Source organism: Bombyx mori, chromosome 20, assembly GCF_030269925.1.
Source record: "Bombyx mori chromosome 20, ASM3026992v2".
In the NCBI taxonomy this organism is placed as follows: domain Eukaryota; kingdom Metazoa; phylum Arthropoda; class Insecta; order Lepidoptera; family Bombycidae; genus Bombyx; species Bombyx mori.
The window spans coordinates 2,384,104-2,401,763 of NC_085126.1; the positions used below are offsets into that span (position 1 = coordinate 2,384,104).

Genomic DNA, 17,660 nt, shown 5'->3' on the forward strand with positions numbered 1-17,660 from the left:
TATTGCTTAGAACTTATATTTTATAATATGTTATGACCACATTCTGTAGACATCTCTAGAACGGTCTGTTTTCGTTCTGACCCAATTCTCTGGGTTACTCTCTCTCTCTCTCTCTCTCTCTCTTTGTTACTGGTGGTAGGACCGCTTGTGAGTCCGCGCGGGTAGATAGCACCACCCTGCCCATTTCTGCCGTGAAGCGGTAATGCGTTTCGGTTTGAAGGGCGGGGCAGCCGTTGTAACTATACTTGAGACTTTAGAGCCTATATCTCAAGGTGGGTGGCGGCATTTACGTTGTAAATACCTATTGGCTCCAAAAACCACTTCACACCAGTTGGGCTGTTAGTTCGTCCACCCATATATGCAATAAATAAAAAAAAGCCGTCACACTACAGAATTCATACTTCAAGATCATGTCTTATGTCGATGAAGGGTTTCGCGTTGTCACGCAGCAGTCCCGGCACCAGATCGCGGCGCCGGGCTGGATCGGAAGTCTGCACGTCAGTCACTAAAGTACTCACTGGTGTTGACGATGCCATCGATGAACTCGTTCCTCGGTATCAGCCCGTTGTTGTCCTTGTCCATTTTACGGAACAGATCTGTCAGGCGGGACTTCTTGTGGTTCATGAACTTGAGGAACTGGTGGATATAATATTATTATTTTTAGTTAAAAATTATTATGTCTGCTTGTCTGTCTTGCGTGTTTGGGACTGTGGCTATGTGTTTGTTTAATTACGTCGTAAAGCCACGGCTCAAATTAAGACGGGCCTTAGAATATTTTTGGAACGAAGTTCCTTATGGGACGATGCGGAGGGGTACCCCCTAACCGGGAAACAGGCTCATGGTACATCTCAACGGTGATATTTGATATTTGTTACATATCCTGCAGGCCTCCGTCTTGGATAAGTCACATGGGGACCGTTGAGATGTACCGATAGCTTGTTCACGTATGTGATTCAATTTTTTTTATTGCCCTTGTAGGCAGACGAGCATACGGCCCACCTGATGGTGAGTGAGTGGTTACCATCGCCCATGGACTTCAGCAATGCCAGGGACAGAGCCAAGCCGCTGCCTACCGCTTAGCCATTAACCAAGTGAGGTTCGTACCCTCTTCCTCCAGTCGTCCCAGCTGAAGTTGGAGACGCGCTGAAGTTCCTTGAGATGGGCGAGGCGCTCGTGCAGCCTCCGCTGGCGCTCCCAGGCGAGCAGCCACACGTTGCGCCACCTGTCCCACAGCTGCTTCACGCGGGGCGACCTGAACTCCGGTTCTGCGCCTTTGCTGTTTGAGCATACAACTTCATTATTATAGCACAGCGGTCGGGGAGCCGGGGTAAATTACCCCAAATGGGGTAAAATGAAGTTTTGAGAGATAAAAATGAAACTTTTGTGAGTCAAAAGTATATTTTATATTGAAGTGAAACTTACAGCGTTATGTATTACTAGCATTATTAAACGCCTAAAGCGTTATGTATTACTAGGTATTACATTGATAAATTGAATAAATTATGTTTAAATTAAATTTTTAGTAATTGTTTTTTTTTTTCATAATTATCATGGGAGCTATAATATGAAAGATGCTAAAAAGAAGCGATTTCTTTTTTTTTTGTTCTTCGCCATGGGGTAATATCCACTTACACAAAAATATTTTGGGGTAATAATTAAAAAAGTTCCCCGACCGCTGGAGTACTTATCTTATGGTCCTATGGTTGATGTTACCTACCGGTTTTAAAGAGCCAAAAGCAATATGACTGGTGTCATTCACGTTGGGGCATGAGGTCGAACTTTCAATAGAATCTAAACAGCTACATCTTAGACTTCAAGCCGCGATATTTAATTGATAAAACGGTGTACATTTGGAAATAATGTATTTCTTATTTGATATTTATATTTTATAACAATGGAAAATATTTTTTGGTCCGATACGGGGTAGATAACAAAAAAAAAATTACAAAATCCAAAGTAAATACATCTAAATGCGATTAGCATCTAAAATCTATAAATAATATATCTAAATTATATAGCTATAAAGATTAAGAAATGTTTATAACAACATCTTCAGTATGTACGTTTTTATGTATTATCCCCAAAATATGTTCAAATTATACTTACGCTGGTATTTGATTAGAACATAATGACAAACATAAGCTTATTGCCAGTTAAAAAAAAACGAGCGGGAAAACAACACAAAAAATTAAAGCTTCCGTTTTGATGCAAAACCCCGATGATGGAATGTATCTTAACAACTAATTGTAAGCATTGAATGAAGAAGTACTAGTCGATATATATTACTTAACTGAAATGAATGAAAAGTTTAAATACTAAAACATCGACTAGGGACCTCTACTTCCAAAATCGACAAAACAGTGGACTTTAATTCGAATTAAAATATTTTCGAATATTTTTCATCTGGTAACCCAAGTAATACTTGACTTGAATTGCCAGACCAAACGATTAAATTCCACTGTTTCTTGCACACAAATTAGCGAAACTTACCTTCCCTTCGGCGGGAATCGGGGTCCGTAGTGGGGCAGGTTCCGATCTGGCGTCTCCCGTCCAGGGCTGATACGACTACGAGAGCACACGCATATTTGTAATCAAACGAATGACTTACATACGAGAACCATGTCCTGTTAGAAGCGTGGCGTACTAGCGGACTACTGATCTTTGATAAATCGATGGAAGTTTTCAGCCATTCTGAGCATTACTATTATTATTATTGAGTTACAAATGTCATTCAATAACAAACTATTTTTTTGGAAACAATGGAAAATCAAATTAGAATACAGGTAATCCTTCTATAACGCGGTATTTTACAACACGGTTCCACTCTAATATGAAAAGAAAAAATGTCAAAAACCATCTTACAATATGGTACTTCTACAACAAGATAACGAGATTTTTGTTTAAAACTATTTAGAAAATTACATTATGCACTATAAAGACGCAATATATGGGAATAGCCGAAAATTTTCCGCGAATTTTTTATATAATAGGTACAAAAAAAAAAACATACAGACATAATTGAGATGTTTCATCTTCGATCAACAATAGTAAATAGATTTCGGGTCGGTGCAGAAAATCCGTCTCGTCAAATAACAGCTCACTTGAAATGTGAGCTGTTATTTTGTTTAGTTCTCTTCAAACACAGCCAATGTCAACCCGTCTCACAATACCGCAATGTGTATTCAAAAGTTGCAAAAATAATGCCCGAAAAAGCAATTTAACGGCCGGAGTATCTTACTTTCGGTAAGTGCATGAAGTATAAACTATATTTTAAGCTTTAAACTTATAAATAATATTAAATTTTGAACAAAATTACCGATTTTTAACCACCGCTACAAATGTTGGCCAAGGCTCGGCCAACACACGGACAAACTTTTGCTTAACAGAACAGTAAATGCATGAAGTTGATTTGTGTTGTAATAATTTTTTAAAATTTGTTAGCAGTACTTCGAAATTAGTTGGTTAAAATTGGTTAATGCTGCTTTTGTGTCTGTTTGTTGGACTCTCATTAGATACTTAGCTTTCCTAGCAATCACGTGTGCAGAATGGATCTCGATTGTCGCCAGAGAAACAAGAGATGACTTTTATAAGCCAGCTAAGATCTCCGCTTTGACACTGGACATCTTTGCCTTCCGTGCTCACGGCTACTGAAACGTGGCCGAAACATTGTAATAAAAAAAAAAGTGTGTGTGTCCGCTCCGACGCACGACTGGAGTTTACTGGATATAAAAAATTAAACGAAACAATACGAGAAATAGTTCTATATTACGACAACACGATACACTACAGATTATTAACAAATTAACGAGACACAAAACAAACGACTAACAAATATATGAAAATACAATAATGAGAGAAACGCGCGATCAGTACGAGGCTTTGTGGCGGACTGCCGGCGCAGCAGCCCGGCGTCACCTGCGATAACGCATTTCGTGTGACATGCGCAATCAGGCGCATAACGCATTTCGTGTGACATGCTAGTACGATTTTGGTCCCCATAATTTTCATACCCCGGGCCTATATATGTAAATCGATTCTAAAGGAGTAAACTCCAAAAATACCGCGCTTGAAACCGTTTAAACGTTGTTTTATTATGTGCACTGGTCGCGGAAACTTAAAAACATCCTATAAAAATATATATTACACAAAAACGTAACGCTAATAAAATAATAAGTAATGTATAGATACTAACAAACATACATTTCCAAAACATAAAAATTAAACAACTAAACTTTTACTTTAATTCATTAATAAATTATTTTAGTGTTCAACGCGACTCCCTTACCTCCTGTAGTAAGCAGAAATCGGCATTTCAAGAAGCAAAAATAAATAAAAAAAAACGTTGTTAGTTCTCAGAGCAATTAAGGGACAAGTTACTTTATTTCTTGCATGTTAAGATTGATTTAACATTATACGTTCTTTAACATATGTCTTTTTATTGGTAAATGACAGGAGTAATTTATTGCTTTGCTAATTTTATGTGACGAATGATCGTAAGTATTAGATAATGTTTTGGAGATTTGTGACTTTATTAGTAGGTGCCATAGTTGTAATTAGTTTGAACGTAAAAGTGTTTCAAAACTTTTTTCTCCGTTTGTTAGTAAACGAATGTGTATATTCACGCGGACAGCTTTTGCTTTAATTTTGTACGTGTCCCTTTATCTAGTTACTATTGTTGATCGAAGTGTTTCATTCAGAAAAATTACCCTCCTTTTTGTACTGGCTTCTATACAACACGGTTTCGCACAACACGGGACATTGTACGAACGTATCTACCGTGTTATAAGAGGGTTGCCTGTATTTGAATTCAATCCGAATTCTCAATTTAAATTTTATTTTATTTTTTATTCTTTATTAGTGCCAGTCTATTTCAATTTTAAATTCCAAAAATCAGTAGACCACACTCCGTACAGATTAGTCTTCAGCACTCGCCCTGTTAGTCGTGCGAATCTGATACGCGAACGTGAACAAAGAGTTGAATACCTGTTAGTAGTCTGTGCCTGACCAGCCGCCACTGTGCCCGTTGTTTTAAAAGAACATGCAAAAACGCAACATGCAATCGACAAAAACATTACCAGACTCGGAATCGCGTTGAATTTCTACCACACTCATTTCTACCATGCCATACTAGTATTACATTCAAACCCAATGCTATCCATACGTACAATGAATTATGAAAAGGAGAGGTAGTTGAGTAGTAGTATATTTAATATACTTATAATAAAAGTTTGTAAAGTGTATCAAATTGTTATAAATAGGTCGAATTATTTGGACGTTAATGACTTTGAGATGATACTCTTGGGAATTTTAGGAGGAAATTTGAAAACTGATATTAAAATTTTACGTGAGTTTTATTTTTATATTTAAATAAGGAAGTGTTTGAAAAGATTGCAAAAAAACTTTTCTTATCATTACATTGTGACGTAAATTTTTTTTTAATTACTAACAACACTCACAAAGTTTAACTATCAATCTAAAGTGCAAAAAAGCTACTCAGGTAGTGCTTATCACAAAATCCAAAATCGCAAACTATTCTAATACTCAGAACCCGTATTGAGAAACCGTTAGGACTATTTCACTACTATGTTTCAGCAAGTTTCTTATACAATATCATATATACTTTATTGCTAAATATATATATATATTTATTTTAACGTCCGTCCAATAACAATTCGAATACTGCGTGCTTAGTGCGAGTTTTTTAACGTTCTCGATAACGTGAAAGTTTTTTTTATTTTTTTTATTGTCGTACAGGCAGATGAGCATACACCCACCTGATGGTGAGTGATTACCATCGCTGATGGACGTCAGCAATGCCAGAGGCAGAGCCGAGCTGCTGCCTACCGTTTACTACTCTCCACAAGCCTCGTTTGAAGAAGGACATGCCATAGCGCTCGGGAAACACCGTGGAGGGGAGCTCATTCCATAGTCGGATGGTACGTGGCAAAAAAGATCTCTGGAAACGCACTGTGGATGAACGCAGTGGCTTAGTATGGATGAACTCTACTCCGGTGACGGACGGTGCGATGGTAAAAACGAGACGATGTTATCTCAAATTTGTATGGAATTTGAACAGCGCCCCTAGCGGCAAACATAGACAAACGTTCCAACTCCATAAAAATTTGAGTTAACTTTTACGCTATCGAGAACGTTAAAAAACTCGCACCAAGCACACTGTACAACGTTACAACATTGTAAATGGTCTAGTTTCGAAATACGGGTTCCTAAAGCTAAGAACACACAACATGAACGTTGGCATCGAACCTTCCTCTCCTACTTCGCGAGTGTAGTCTGGACCTGCCCGTGTGAAGCGTGACATAGGAACGAGACAGAAAAGCAACATTTACACGTGTTAAAGCGAAACGAAGCTATCACAAAAAGAAGTTTCACTAACTTAATGTAAACACACAACATACATAGAAAGTAGAAGATTAAAAAAAAAAAAAAAAAACAAAGTCAAATTGAACTAATTACATAATTTGGAATAATTTTAAATCTATTCGATTTATAAGGGATTCAAAAAAAAAAAAAAAAAGTTTCTTATGTATATTTTTTCACATATACTAATTTTAAATAAATTATTTTCTTTATAAAAAAAACTCAAATCGGTTAATTGTTATTTATATCGTTAACATTTAAAGCGCACGTATTGATGGGCACAAGTTAGTGTTGCCTACAAAAGGATTAATACAATTAGTTTTAAAGCTTCATTCGTCTACATAAAAAAAAAAGTTTCAACAACAACTTTATCTCTATCTCACATTTCATCTATTAAGTTAGACAAAGACAATACTATTTCAGTTGTTTCTGTTATTTTTGTTTACAAATCGACGCTTGAAAGGCAAACGTGACTAAGCGGCAATAACTGCTTTATACATAAATGATAGGCAATAACCATATTCGATGCGCAAAAAATATATATTTCTAGGTCTATTAAAATCATTTCAATCCTACAGCTAGATTCGTTAAAATATAATTCTTTTCAAGTATTTCAACTTTAAATTAGTCTGCTGTAAAGTTCACGCATTGTCCTTAGTCACGTTTGCCTATCAAGCGTCGATATACTTAATTCAAATTCAAATTTGACGTAAACGAATGAAGACCGTATGAGTACGCATTAAGATTCATTTTCCAATAGCAAACAGACCTGAATCTTCTAGATCCGTAGTAGTCGGGCGAGACCGAGCGGTCCCGGTGCAGGTCGTGCTGGGAGCCGCGCCTGTCGCGAGCCAAGCGGTAACAACATGCAATGACGTCACGAGATGGCGTGCGCGCGATGACGTCACGGTACAATGAAACAACATGGGTGATGAGCAACGCGCAAAACAATACAAACTACTGTACCTACCAAAACAGTATATCGCACGCACATACAGAGCTATAATGAATGTCACTTATGCGATTCTCGTTAAAACTGAACTGGTTTGAGAAAATCTATTTTTTTATAAAAAAAAAATTATTGTTTAGATGGGTGGACGAGCTCACAGCCCAACTGGTGTTAAGTGGTTACTGGAGCCCATAGACATCTAAAACGTAAATGCGCCACCCACCTTGAGATATAAGTTCTAAGGTCTCAAGTATAGTTACATTATTAGTGGTTATATGTATTAGTGAGATGTTTGCTTTTAATAATAACGTCTAAAGTTGTAATTTAAATACTATAATTTTATTTCTTTAGTCGACGAAGAACTATACAATTGTATTAAGATATTGAATTTTCAAACGCATCTCCTAAAAAAGTACATAATTTGCGTAAGTGATGTTATAGCACTGTAAGTGAGATATATTAAAAAAAAACTTTTATTACCATCGGTCCAATGGATGGGCCTTTCACAAAAAAAAAAAAAATTGTTTGCCGCATGAAAATATATACTATGTATTATGATGACTTCAATTATAAATAGACATAAACTTAGGACAATATGAAAGCATTATTGAACATCGGATGGTAGCGAACATATAATGCATTTGTTTGGTGAATAAAAATATATGATGGAAATAATAAATGAGGGTAGTTCGGTACGTACCCAGGAGTTCCTTTCGTGGCGCTCTTCGCTGATACCTTCCTTGGCGTAGATTCCCTTCCTTGGGTTTGACTCTTGACCTTTAAATGAAAAAAGATTTACAATCTCAATATATATTTTTTTATTGCTTATATGAGTGGACGAGCTCACAGCCCACCTGGTGCTAAGTGGTTACTGGAGCCCATGGACATCTACAACGCAAATGCGCCACACACCTTGAGATATAATTTCTAAGGTCTTAATATAGAAACAACGGCTGCGCCACCCTTCAAACTGAAAGACATTACTGCTTCACGGCAGAAATAGGCGGGGTGGTACCCTTGCGGACTCACAAAACGTCCTACCATCAGTAATATATATTCTTGGAGTCACCTCTTGTGAGTCCGCACGGGTAGGTACCACCACCATGCCTATTTCAGCTGTGAAGCAGTAGTGTGTTTTAGTTTGAAGGGCGGGGCAGCCGTTGTAACTATACTGAGTTCTTAGAATTCATATCTCAAAGTGGCTGGCGGAATTTACAATTAATAATCCATCGAAACCGTTTGTCTCCAAGGCCGCCCTTACCTGGTACGCTTTGCAGACGCGGTCTACTTCGTTCTGTCTCTTCTGAGTGTGCTCCATCAGTTCTTTGTGGTCTTCTATCAAGCCCTCGAGAAGCTCTATGGATTCAGGCAGCGGCTCAGTCTCCATTGCTGTATCAAAGTAAAGTAAAAAAGTAATTTAGAGAAGGGGAAAAACTGGCTTTTCTTGCTACATAAGTGCATAGAAAATTAGCATCTGTTCCGTGACTTCTTTGTTTAAATCAAAACAATATTTTGTTAGGAATTTATCATGTCCGCCTCTAAACTTCAGCAATTTTATTCGTAGATTGAAAGCGTTATATACAAATTGGTTCCACAGACCATTGAAAACCGAAATAGCTAAAGCAATTAGGGATGGTACGTAGGGGTTTAAAAATGGTTTTGAGATTCGATTCCTATAGATTAGATCTGTGATATCTGATACTACCAACACACGTCCTTAATACTTTTATATTCATCCACGATCGCATAGTACGAATTATTCATAATTAAAATTCCTTTAACGGTTGCGCGATAAAATGTCGACGTTACAACAACACCTTGGTCGATCTGTGACCACGAGAGAATGTATTCGAAGCTTGAGATGATAATCATAAAAGTGGTTCTAAGTATGTTCCCAACTGGCGAGAACTGAAGGAGATACTCATATAAAATAGTAACAGCATATTAAACGTAATAGATACTCCGGTAGGCAGCGGCTTGGCTCTGCCCCTGGCATTGCTGAAGTCCATGGACGACGGTAACCACTCACCATCAGGTAGGCCGTATGCTCGTCTGCCGACAAGGGCAATAAAAAAATTATTTAAAATATTAACAACAATATTTACATAGCAAGTTGTTCTCGAGTCCGGTGAGCCACTGCAGCAACTCCTCGAGCACGAGGTCCAGGTCTCTGAGGCTCTGCATGTGCGCGTCCAGCTTGCCGCCCCGCTGCATGGCCCATTGCCATACCTAACGAATAATACAACATATCAATTAGCGTCAAACGAGAAAAACAAACATTTGAGTAAATCGAATTTTAATATTCTTATTTATATTAAGAAGCATTCCCTTGTGTTATTAATCACTGTACTGTTTTTTTTCTTCTTTTTGTTTCATTTTCTTAACTATGCTGGTAAAGCCAAAATATTATAAATGTCATCTCAATTATTTGTTAAAAGCGCACACTTTAGAAGCAAACTTATTCTTTGTCTCCACCTTATTCCACTAGGTGGGGTCAGCACAGCTAATTTTTCTATTCCATTCTCCTCTATCAGCCGTCATTTCAACACTCACTCCTCTCTCTCTCATATCGTCATTCACACACTCAATTCATGTCTTCTTCAGTCGACCTCTTCCCCCTCTACCTTTCACTACCATTTCCATACATCTCCTGGTCACATGCATCTTCTCTTTACGCATCACATGTCCATACCACTTAAGAAGTAAACTCCTTCTTTGTCTCCGCCTTATCCCACTAGGTGGGGTCGGCACACCGAATTTTTCTATTCCATTCTCCTCTATGAGCTCAACACTCACTCCTCTCTCTCTCATATAGTCATTCACACACTCCATCCACGTCTTCTTCGGTGCATTTCCATAGATCTCCTAGTCACATGCATCTTCTATCTACGCATCACATGTCCATACCACTTTAGAAGCAAACAATTTCTTTTAATCAACAACCAGTCATTTGATTTGACTCAGATCCGATGGTTAGAGTTTTCGCTATCTACCTGTCCTGGTGTGACTTTATTGAATAACCTCAACACAGGCAGCACAGTGGCCACTAACTGCCTCTTAGGTCTCTCCTCGTTCATGTTTTTTTTTTTTAAATTACAACTATTTCACAAAACTATTAAAAATAAACCTTCCACAATACGCATTATGTAAATTTGGCTGAAGTTTGAAATGTATTGACATTTAATTACAATCTTTGCCACGATAAGATTGGCTTGGTGACGGCTTATTTAATTTTTTATTTATCTTTATTAATCTTATTCTTTATGCAGTCCTTCCTTGATTTGATTCGAAATCAAGGTGATTTGTGCAGATAAGATTGATAACGGGACAAATTAAAAGTATTTTTGCTTTTGAGACATTATACTCAGTCGCATATTAATGATTTACTGGTAGAGAATAAGATGTCTAATATTACATGCTAATTGCACCTAATTTTGATTGTTCTATCTGCAAACAGAGACATATGCGATGGACTTTGACCTAATATACAAACGTTATGTTTTTAACTGCCTATTATGTGTCACGACTCACTCAACGTTAAGTGGTCAGTCGAGCCTATGGAAATCACATCGTGGATGCCGCCTGCTCTCTTGAAACATAGTTCAAAGTCTACATAGCATTGAGACTACGAATCACCTATACTTCACAAAAGAACCATTGGGTTTTTTTGCTATATTAGTAGACAAGATTAAATAAATAGTGATCCAACCCCCAGGGGGTCATAAAGTGCCCACTGCTACTAAACATAAACATCTGTTTATGAGGATACAGGAAATCTTGTTTCCACTAAAACAAATGTTTTGATTTGTTCTTCAGTTTTAGAATGGATTGTGTGTGTGCGTGTGTGTGCGTTTGCGTGCGTTTGCCCGCGGGTGTGTGTGTGTGTGTGTGTGTGTGTGTGTGTGTGTGTGTGTGTGCGCACGGGTGTGTGTGTGTGTGTGTGTGCGCGGGTGTGTGTGTGTGCGCGCGGGTGTGTGTGTGTGTGTGTGTGTGTGTGTGTGTGTGTGTGTGTGAGTGTGTGTGTGTGTGTGTGTGTGCGCGTGTGTGTGTGTGCGTGTGAGTTCGTGAACGAGTCGAGAGGGTCCGGGTGCTCACCTCGTCCCAGCGGCTCTGTATGATGGTGATCCAGTGCTTGATGACGGTGACGGCGTCGGTGTGCGCCTTGCTCAGGATAGAGTGAGCCAGCGTGATGGTCTCGTCCTTGTCCTGCTTCTTCTCGTTGAGTTCGCGCACGAAGCGCTCGTGGTCCCGTATCTGCTGCTGCGTCTCCTCGTCGCCTTCGGGGAGCTGGCCCGAGAAGCGAAGCTTGGTCTCCGCGTCCGATAGCCACTCCAGGAGCATGTTCACAGAGCGATGCAGCTTTTCCGCCTGGTTCAATTAACTTTGTTTATTCATTCGTTCATTCACTCATTCATTCATTTTAATATTTACGAATTCTAATGCTGTTTTTTTTTTCAATGTTATTTATTGTGGTACATAAATCACTATTTACAGTTTCATGGTATTTTAGTTTATACTGGACGAATTATTGTAACGAATTTGTAATGAAAACTTTTTTAGCGTCGTTGTAATTTGAAAGTCGATGAAACGAAAAAGCGACAGTAAAAAGAGACAGAGACATAAATACATAAGAATTGAAGTGGGAGAAAATGAGATAGGAAGCATTATACATTGTATAAGATTTTTTATTATTACCGTGTATGAACTCTCTTGTAATGAATTTTAATTTAGAATAATACGTCAAGTTAAGAATATCACCAGCACAAAATTTTACTTGTACTTAGACATTTATGATAATTTTATTTTTTACTTTTTGAAGGTTTCACTTTTACCACGAGTGTATTGCATACGTTTTTTTTCTCTAAAATTGTTTTTAATTAAAATAGTGACCTCTTTGAGTGCGCCCTCCAACTTGTGCGCTTTCCTCTCGCTGAGGATGAGTACACTGTCCCACAGTTGCTTCAGTTCGCTGCCTTGTTGGCGGATGTTGGCGGCGTCTTCCAGTGGCACCTAAATATAAACAATGTTATTTTGTTTTAATGTTATTTGGAAGAAAAAAATATGTATATTAAGCATTCAATATTTAAGGATTAAACTAAGAATTTTCCACTTTTCGTAATTTTGTAGTTCGAGATTTGATTAGGGTTGTGTAATCGCGAAATGAACATAGAACAAGGGGATCTCGTGATGAAAATACTACACTAATATATTGTTGTGGTTTTGGTAGTACTAAGGCTAAGCATACACAACAATTAGTTTTACGAATTAAATTAAATGGTCCATGTTTAATGAATTTTGAGGCACTAACTATTTTTATTGATTTTTAAATTTTCATTAATTCAATAAAAACCAAGAATTCGTTATGGACTACCCTCAAGCGCTTCAAATGATCGATTATCAATATGACGTTACAAAAATTCCCTTAGGAATACATTGGACCTAAGTTTTCAATCATTGATCTCGGGGACAAGTCAGTCAGAAAAAAATTTACTGGTAGTAAGTAGGACCTCTTGCGAGTCCGCGCGGGTAGGCACCACTGCCCTGCCTATTTCTGCCGTGAAGCAGTAATGCGTTTCGGTTTGAAGGGTGGGGCAGCCGTTGTAACTATACTGAGACCTTAGAGCTTATATCTCAAGGTGGATGGCGCTTTTACATTATAGATGTCTATGGGCTCCAGTACTCTACCCATCTAAGCAATAAAAAAAAGGCTGTTGCTGGTACTCACGGTGGCCTCCAGGTCCCGGCCGGTCTTGGTGACGGACTGCATCTGCTGCTCGCGCGAATGCAGGTCCTCTTCGAATTGCTACGACAAGACACGATCACTCAGAATGTGTTATTACGATTTTTAAGACCATTTTTATATTTCCAGTACATACATGGTCCTTTCTATGATCGTTACTGGATATTTAAAACACACTAATTTTGTTAAACTACTCGTACGCCATCTGTCGTACGTCGACGGAACTAACATGAAGCTGAATTGTACAAAGCTCAAAATTAATCATATAAGAGACGCGCGGACGTATAAACGAACCAACAAACACGTTCTTCTAGTATTAAATTTAAAAATTTTATAGGCGTCATTCTCGTCAAGCTCGATCGCTTGCGACGAAGGCCTCCACGAGCTAATTAGCCCATAGACACAACAGCCCACTGAGTTTCTCGCCGGATCTTCTCAGTGGGTCGCGTTTCCGATCCGGTGGTAGATTCTGCGAAGCACTGCTCTTGCTAGGTAGGGCCAGTGTTAGCCACACTCCGGTTTGAGCCCCTTGAGTTCACCTATATGTTAGGGCGGAGCTGAAATAGCCTCTCAAAGCTATCAGCATAGGTAGGAAAAAAAATAAGCTCGCTTCGGGAGAGGTTCTTTTGCACTTTTTTTTTATTGCCCTTGTAGACAGACGAGCATACGGCCCATCTGAGGGTGAGTGGTTACCGTCGCCCATGGACTTCAGCAATGTCCGGGGCAGAGCCAAGCCGGTGCCTACCGCATATTGTATTGTAATGTATTAATTTACTTTATGTTGTTCGATCAGCGCCATCACGGTGTCCAGGTCGCCGTGCACAGGCGCGTCTCCTTCCAGAAGCTTCTGTTGCTTTTTGAGCCAGTCCAGCAGCGCCGACATGGCGTCTTTGAACTGTCCCGAGTACAGCAGCGCCTCTTCCAGTTTCCGTTGCCTGTTCAAAAAAATAGAATATAAAACCATTCCTCAGATCTTTATTAATGTGACATCAAAAACGAGCGATTTTAAATTAATAACTTATAATAACTGTTGGTACGGTTTATTAAACAAAAATAAGAAGGCCTCAGTGTAATGAAATACAAAACGGTTTTTTTAATATATTTTTTTGTCTATTGATGAATCTATTGTGCACTCTATGAATGGTTACCTTCCTTTACAGTCATTAACACTGTATTAGCTAAGTTATAATGGCACATTCGTGTTTTATTTGAAGTTTATCCTATCGGTTACTTTTTTTGTAGGTTTTACGGCCTGGTAACGAGACCTTTAAGCTAAGTCTTATATTTTCTTCTTTTAAACTGTTATAATATGAAAAATTATGTGAAGCGAAATATAATAAAGTTGATTAATTTGAAACTTTAATCAATTGGGAGGAAATTAAATGAAACGAGATGAGGTAGAACTGGTTATACTGGACTTTTTGGAGAACCCAAAAATTATTGTGCACTTTGACAGAAAGAAAAACAAATTTATAAAGACGCCGTGGTCAAAGCATTCACCTGTCAACAGCCTTAGAGCACACGGTTGTCCATTTCGTCTTCATATCCGTTATCATTGTCTTCAGCGGGTTCTCGTCGCCCTTGGGAGCCTTGTCCTTGAGATGCTTGCCGGTCTTCATAGTGAGGTCGTAGGCTGGCTGTTTGGAAGCCAGAGCCTTTTGGAACTCGCGGTGTTTGTTTAATCTGTGGAAGGATATTGATTAATCTACTTCGTTTTTTTTTTCAAACTCCCTAGTGACAAACGAATAAGTGTTCTGCCTAATGTAAAGGTCGTTCATAAAGACCCATTGAAGTAGGAAACCTATGGAAATGAAACGTCAACCAATAATTCGTGCCACTGTGACGTCATCTGGCCACAAAACATGGCGGTTTTAGTGCTGCCCAGAAGATTTTAATGTTAGTAGGTTTTATCGATAAACGTGCTTGGCTTATTTTATTTTAAATATTGTTGAGTATGAATGTATTTGTAGAATTTATACTTTAATAGGAAGTAAGTATATTGTTATGTGCAAAGATGATGTGATTTAGATATTATGTGAAATCTAAGACGAGTTCGTGCTTCAAATTTTCCAAGTAAACGATATGACGATTTTTAAAATTTGCTACACTGATTTTATAAAGTTGTCGTTTGACGCAAAACTTATAGATATGGCATAGTACAGTGCCATCAGCCCATTTCTAGCATGCTGAATGTTATCGTATTTTGAGTACGTGTTCTTCTTAGACTATTACAATCTATTTTAATTGTTTTGCTGACTCTAAAGTCCGTAACACACTACCGCAGCGCACCTCAAGGAAGATGCACCGCACTACCACACCGCACGCAAATTTTAAACTTATCAAGGGACCGCCTGATAAAAAAAACACCTACAGAACATTTATTCGTTAATTAAATTACAAACGTCATTCCTTGTGACTTATTTATATATATTTAACGAATTTAGTGTTTTACTCACTGCGGAATAAAACTATTTTATTTAAATAGTTCCGAAGAGATTTTGTCGGTAGCCTTTTTCCCGAAATATCTAAACAGAATGTCTAAATATTTTGATGACATATTTTAAAGAGGTATTTATGATTAGTGTCATGATGAATAGATTCCGACCGAAAAATGGTGACCGATATTTCGGATTCAAATATAATAAGTGTATAATCTATCTTTCGGATGAAGGCTCCATAATGAATTTAAATATATATAGATAATAGTTTTGGGGCATCGACTTTCTTGAGATCCTATAAAATATGTTTTAATTATTATTTTTGTATGTTTTAAGCATGATAAAACTAGAAATTTTATTTAATCATCATAGCAATCATATTTAATCGATATCAAAGTCAATAAATAATGTACAACCCAAAACAGACGGCCGAACTGACGTGACAATGACATTTGGCGCGCTAAACATGGCGGATTTTCGGCCTCATTAGACAGAGACGGAGACATTTACGTATATTCAAGTTTCATTTTATGTACGCACTGAAATACTGTTATATTGTTTTCCTGCGAGTTAAAGTGCTGAGTAAGAACGAGATAGATATATGTTTATGTGTGTGCCTTCAAAATGGGTGCTATTTATATAAACAATTGTACGTATAGAACAATATGTCGTGTCCCTACTATATAGGTCTATGTAAAGACCGTACACGCTTTTTTTTTATTCCCCTTGTAGGCAGAAGAGCATACGGCCCACCTGATGGTGAGTGGTTACCGACGCCGATGCACTCCAGCAATGCCAGGGGCAGAGCCAAGCCGCTGCCTACCGCTTTGTTTTTTTTATATCTTGATTCAATTTAGGTTTGATAATTTCCTAAAAGAAAGGCGTTTGACGATATCCCCTTAGATGGAAAGCGCATCCTACATTTCTGAATCCTTTAAAGCTATTCTAAATATACAGATATAGATATGACTAGCCGTACTCGCCCGCTTCGCTGGGCATTTAAAATTAACATTATTATTTATTGTTATTATTATTACGGAGTCTAACACTCATATAAATATTAGCCTGTCCATTAAGTACATGTATTCTCTACATGGATACCAAGTTTCAAGTCAATCGGATGCATGGTTCAGTAGTTATAACGGAACATCCGTAAAAACCACTGTAGATTTATATATTAGTATAGAAGTATAGATATAGATTATTAAAAAACTATAAATATTTGTGTTAAATTTCACAATTTCTTTATCGTTTATTTTTTATTGCAGTTTCGCCTTAGATTGCGTATTTAAACACAAAATAACGACAAGAGCTATAGTGTGTTTGACTGATACTATCCAACTAGCTATTACATGCAGGTTCGCTCCCATGGGCAATAAAAAGCGTTAGTACAGTTTCCCGTGGGAATGAGATGTTTACGATAAAAGGTAGCCTGTGTCATTCACTCACTTCCTGACCTAATATTATCACTTTTTAAATATTAGTATAGATTGTTTTTTTTTTTATTGCTTAGATGCGTGAACGAGCTAACAGCCCACCTGGTGTTAAGTGGTTACTGGAGCCCATAGAAATCTACAACGTAAATGCGCGACCCACCTTGAGATATAAGTTCTATGGTCTCAAGTATGGTTACAACGACTGCTCCGCCCTTCAAACCGAAACGCATTACTGCTTCACGACAGAAATAGGCAGGGCGGTGGTACCTACCCGCGCGGACTCATAAGAGGTCTTAGAGGTCTAGTATAGATTGATTAAAGATTCTCAAGCACCCTCGAAGTTAATACGCACCTCTGTTTGATCTTATCAGGGTCGTTGACCGTCGCCTCCGAGTTCAGTTGGTCCAGCTGCTCCTCGGTCTCGTTCAGCCAATTCATCAGGTTGTTCCTGAACAAAGAATATAAGCTTTAAAGCATTGCGCATTAAAGTCTATTTTAGAGGTGGCGCTTGTGGTTCGATAGGGTCATGTCCCATCATCAAGTTATTACAAGAAAACATTACGTAGCTTGCAGTAGGATAGCTTTAAGTTGGTTCTTCGAGCTGAAGCTCCAAGTCATTGTGTGATGAAATTAAAAGCTGTATGTACTTGTGAATGGAGCGATATTGTCGCATTCACTTTGTTGTCTATGTGTTGACTCCCGTACCACTTAACACCAGA

At 38.1% G+C, this 17,660-nt stretch overlaps 1 protein-coding gene and 1 long non-coding RNA gene across 51 annotated transcripts in view; one reads left to right on the forward strand and one right to left on the reverse strand.

Annotated features, from left to right (window-relative positions):
* Positions 1–17,660, reverse strand: part of LOC101742624 (dystonin) — a 357,476-nt gene that overhangs the window by 14,629 nt on the left and 325,187 nt on the right. For 29 of the 50 annotated variants that reach the window (XM_062674251.1, XM_062674290.1, XM_038017952.2 and 26 more), the window contains 14 exons: positions 17,294–17,389; positions 14,568–14,750; positions 13,843–14,002; positions 13,053–13,130; positions 12,218–12,337; positions 11,423–11,695; positions 9,433–9,556; positions 8,589–8,716; positions 8,028–8,104; positions 7,148–7,219; positions 6,265–6,297; positions 2,491–2,565; positions 1,105–1,276; positions 519–636 (listed from right to left, as the gene is read on the reverse strand). In XM_062674251.1, coding sequence (XP_062530235.1) covers positions 519–636; positions 1,105–1,276; positions 2,491–2,565; positions 6,265–6,297; positions 7,148–7,219; positions 8,028–8,104; positions 8,589–8,716; positions 9,433–9,556; positions 11,423–11,695; positions 12,218–12,337; positions 13,053–13,130; positions 13,843–14,002; positions 14,568–14,750; positions 17,294–17,389 — 1,709 coding nt within the window. The remainder of the gene's footprint in view (positions 1–518; positions 637–1,104; positions 1,277–2,490; positions 2,566–6,264; positions 6,298–7,147; positions 7,220–8,027; positions 8,105–8,588; positions 8,717–9,432; positions 9,557–11,422; positions 11,696–12,217; positions 12,338–13,052; positions 13,131–13,842; positions 14,003–14,567; positions 14,751–17,293; positions 17,390–17,660) is intronic. The other 21 variants (XM_062674281.1, XM_062674269.1, XM_062674259.1 and 18 more) reach the window with 4 other exon arrangements.
* Positions 2,713–6,455, forward strand: LOC134200728 (uncharacterized). Its single transcript, XR_009975771.1, has 2 exons — positions 2,713–3,243; positions 3,521–6,455. It is a non-coding gene; the product is annotated as an uncharacterized LOC134200728 (long non-coding RNA).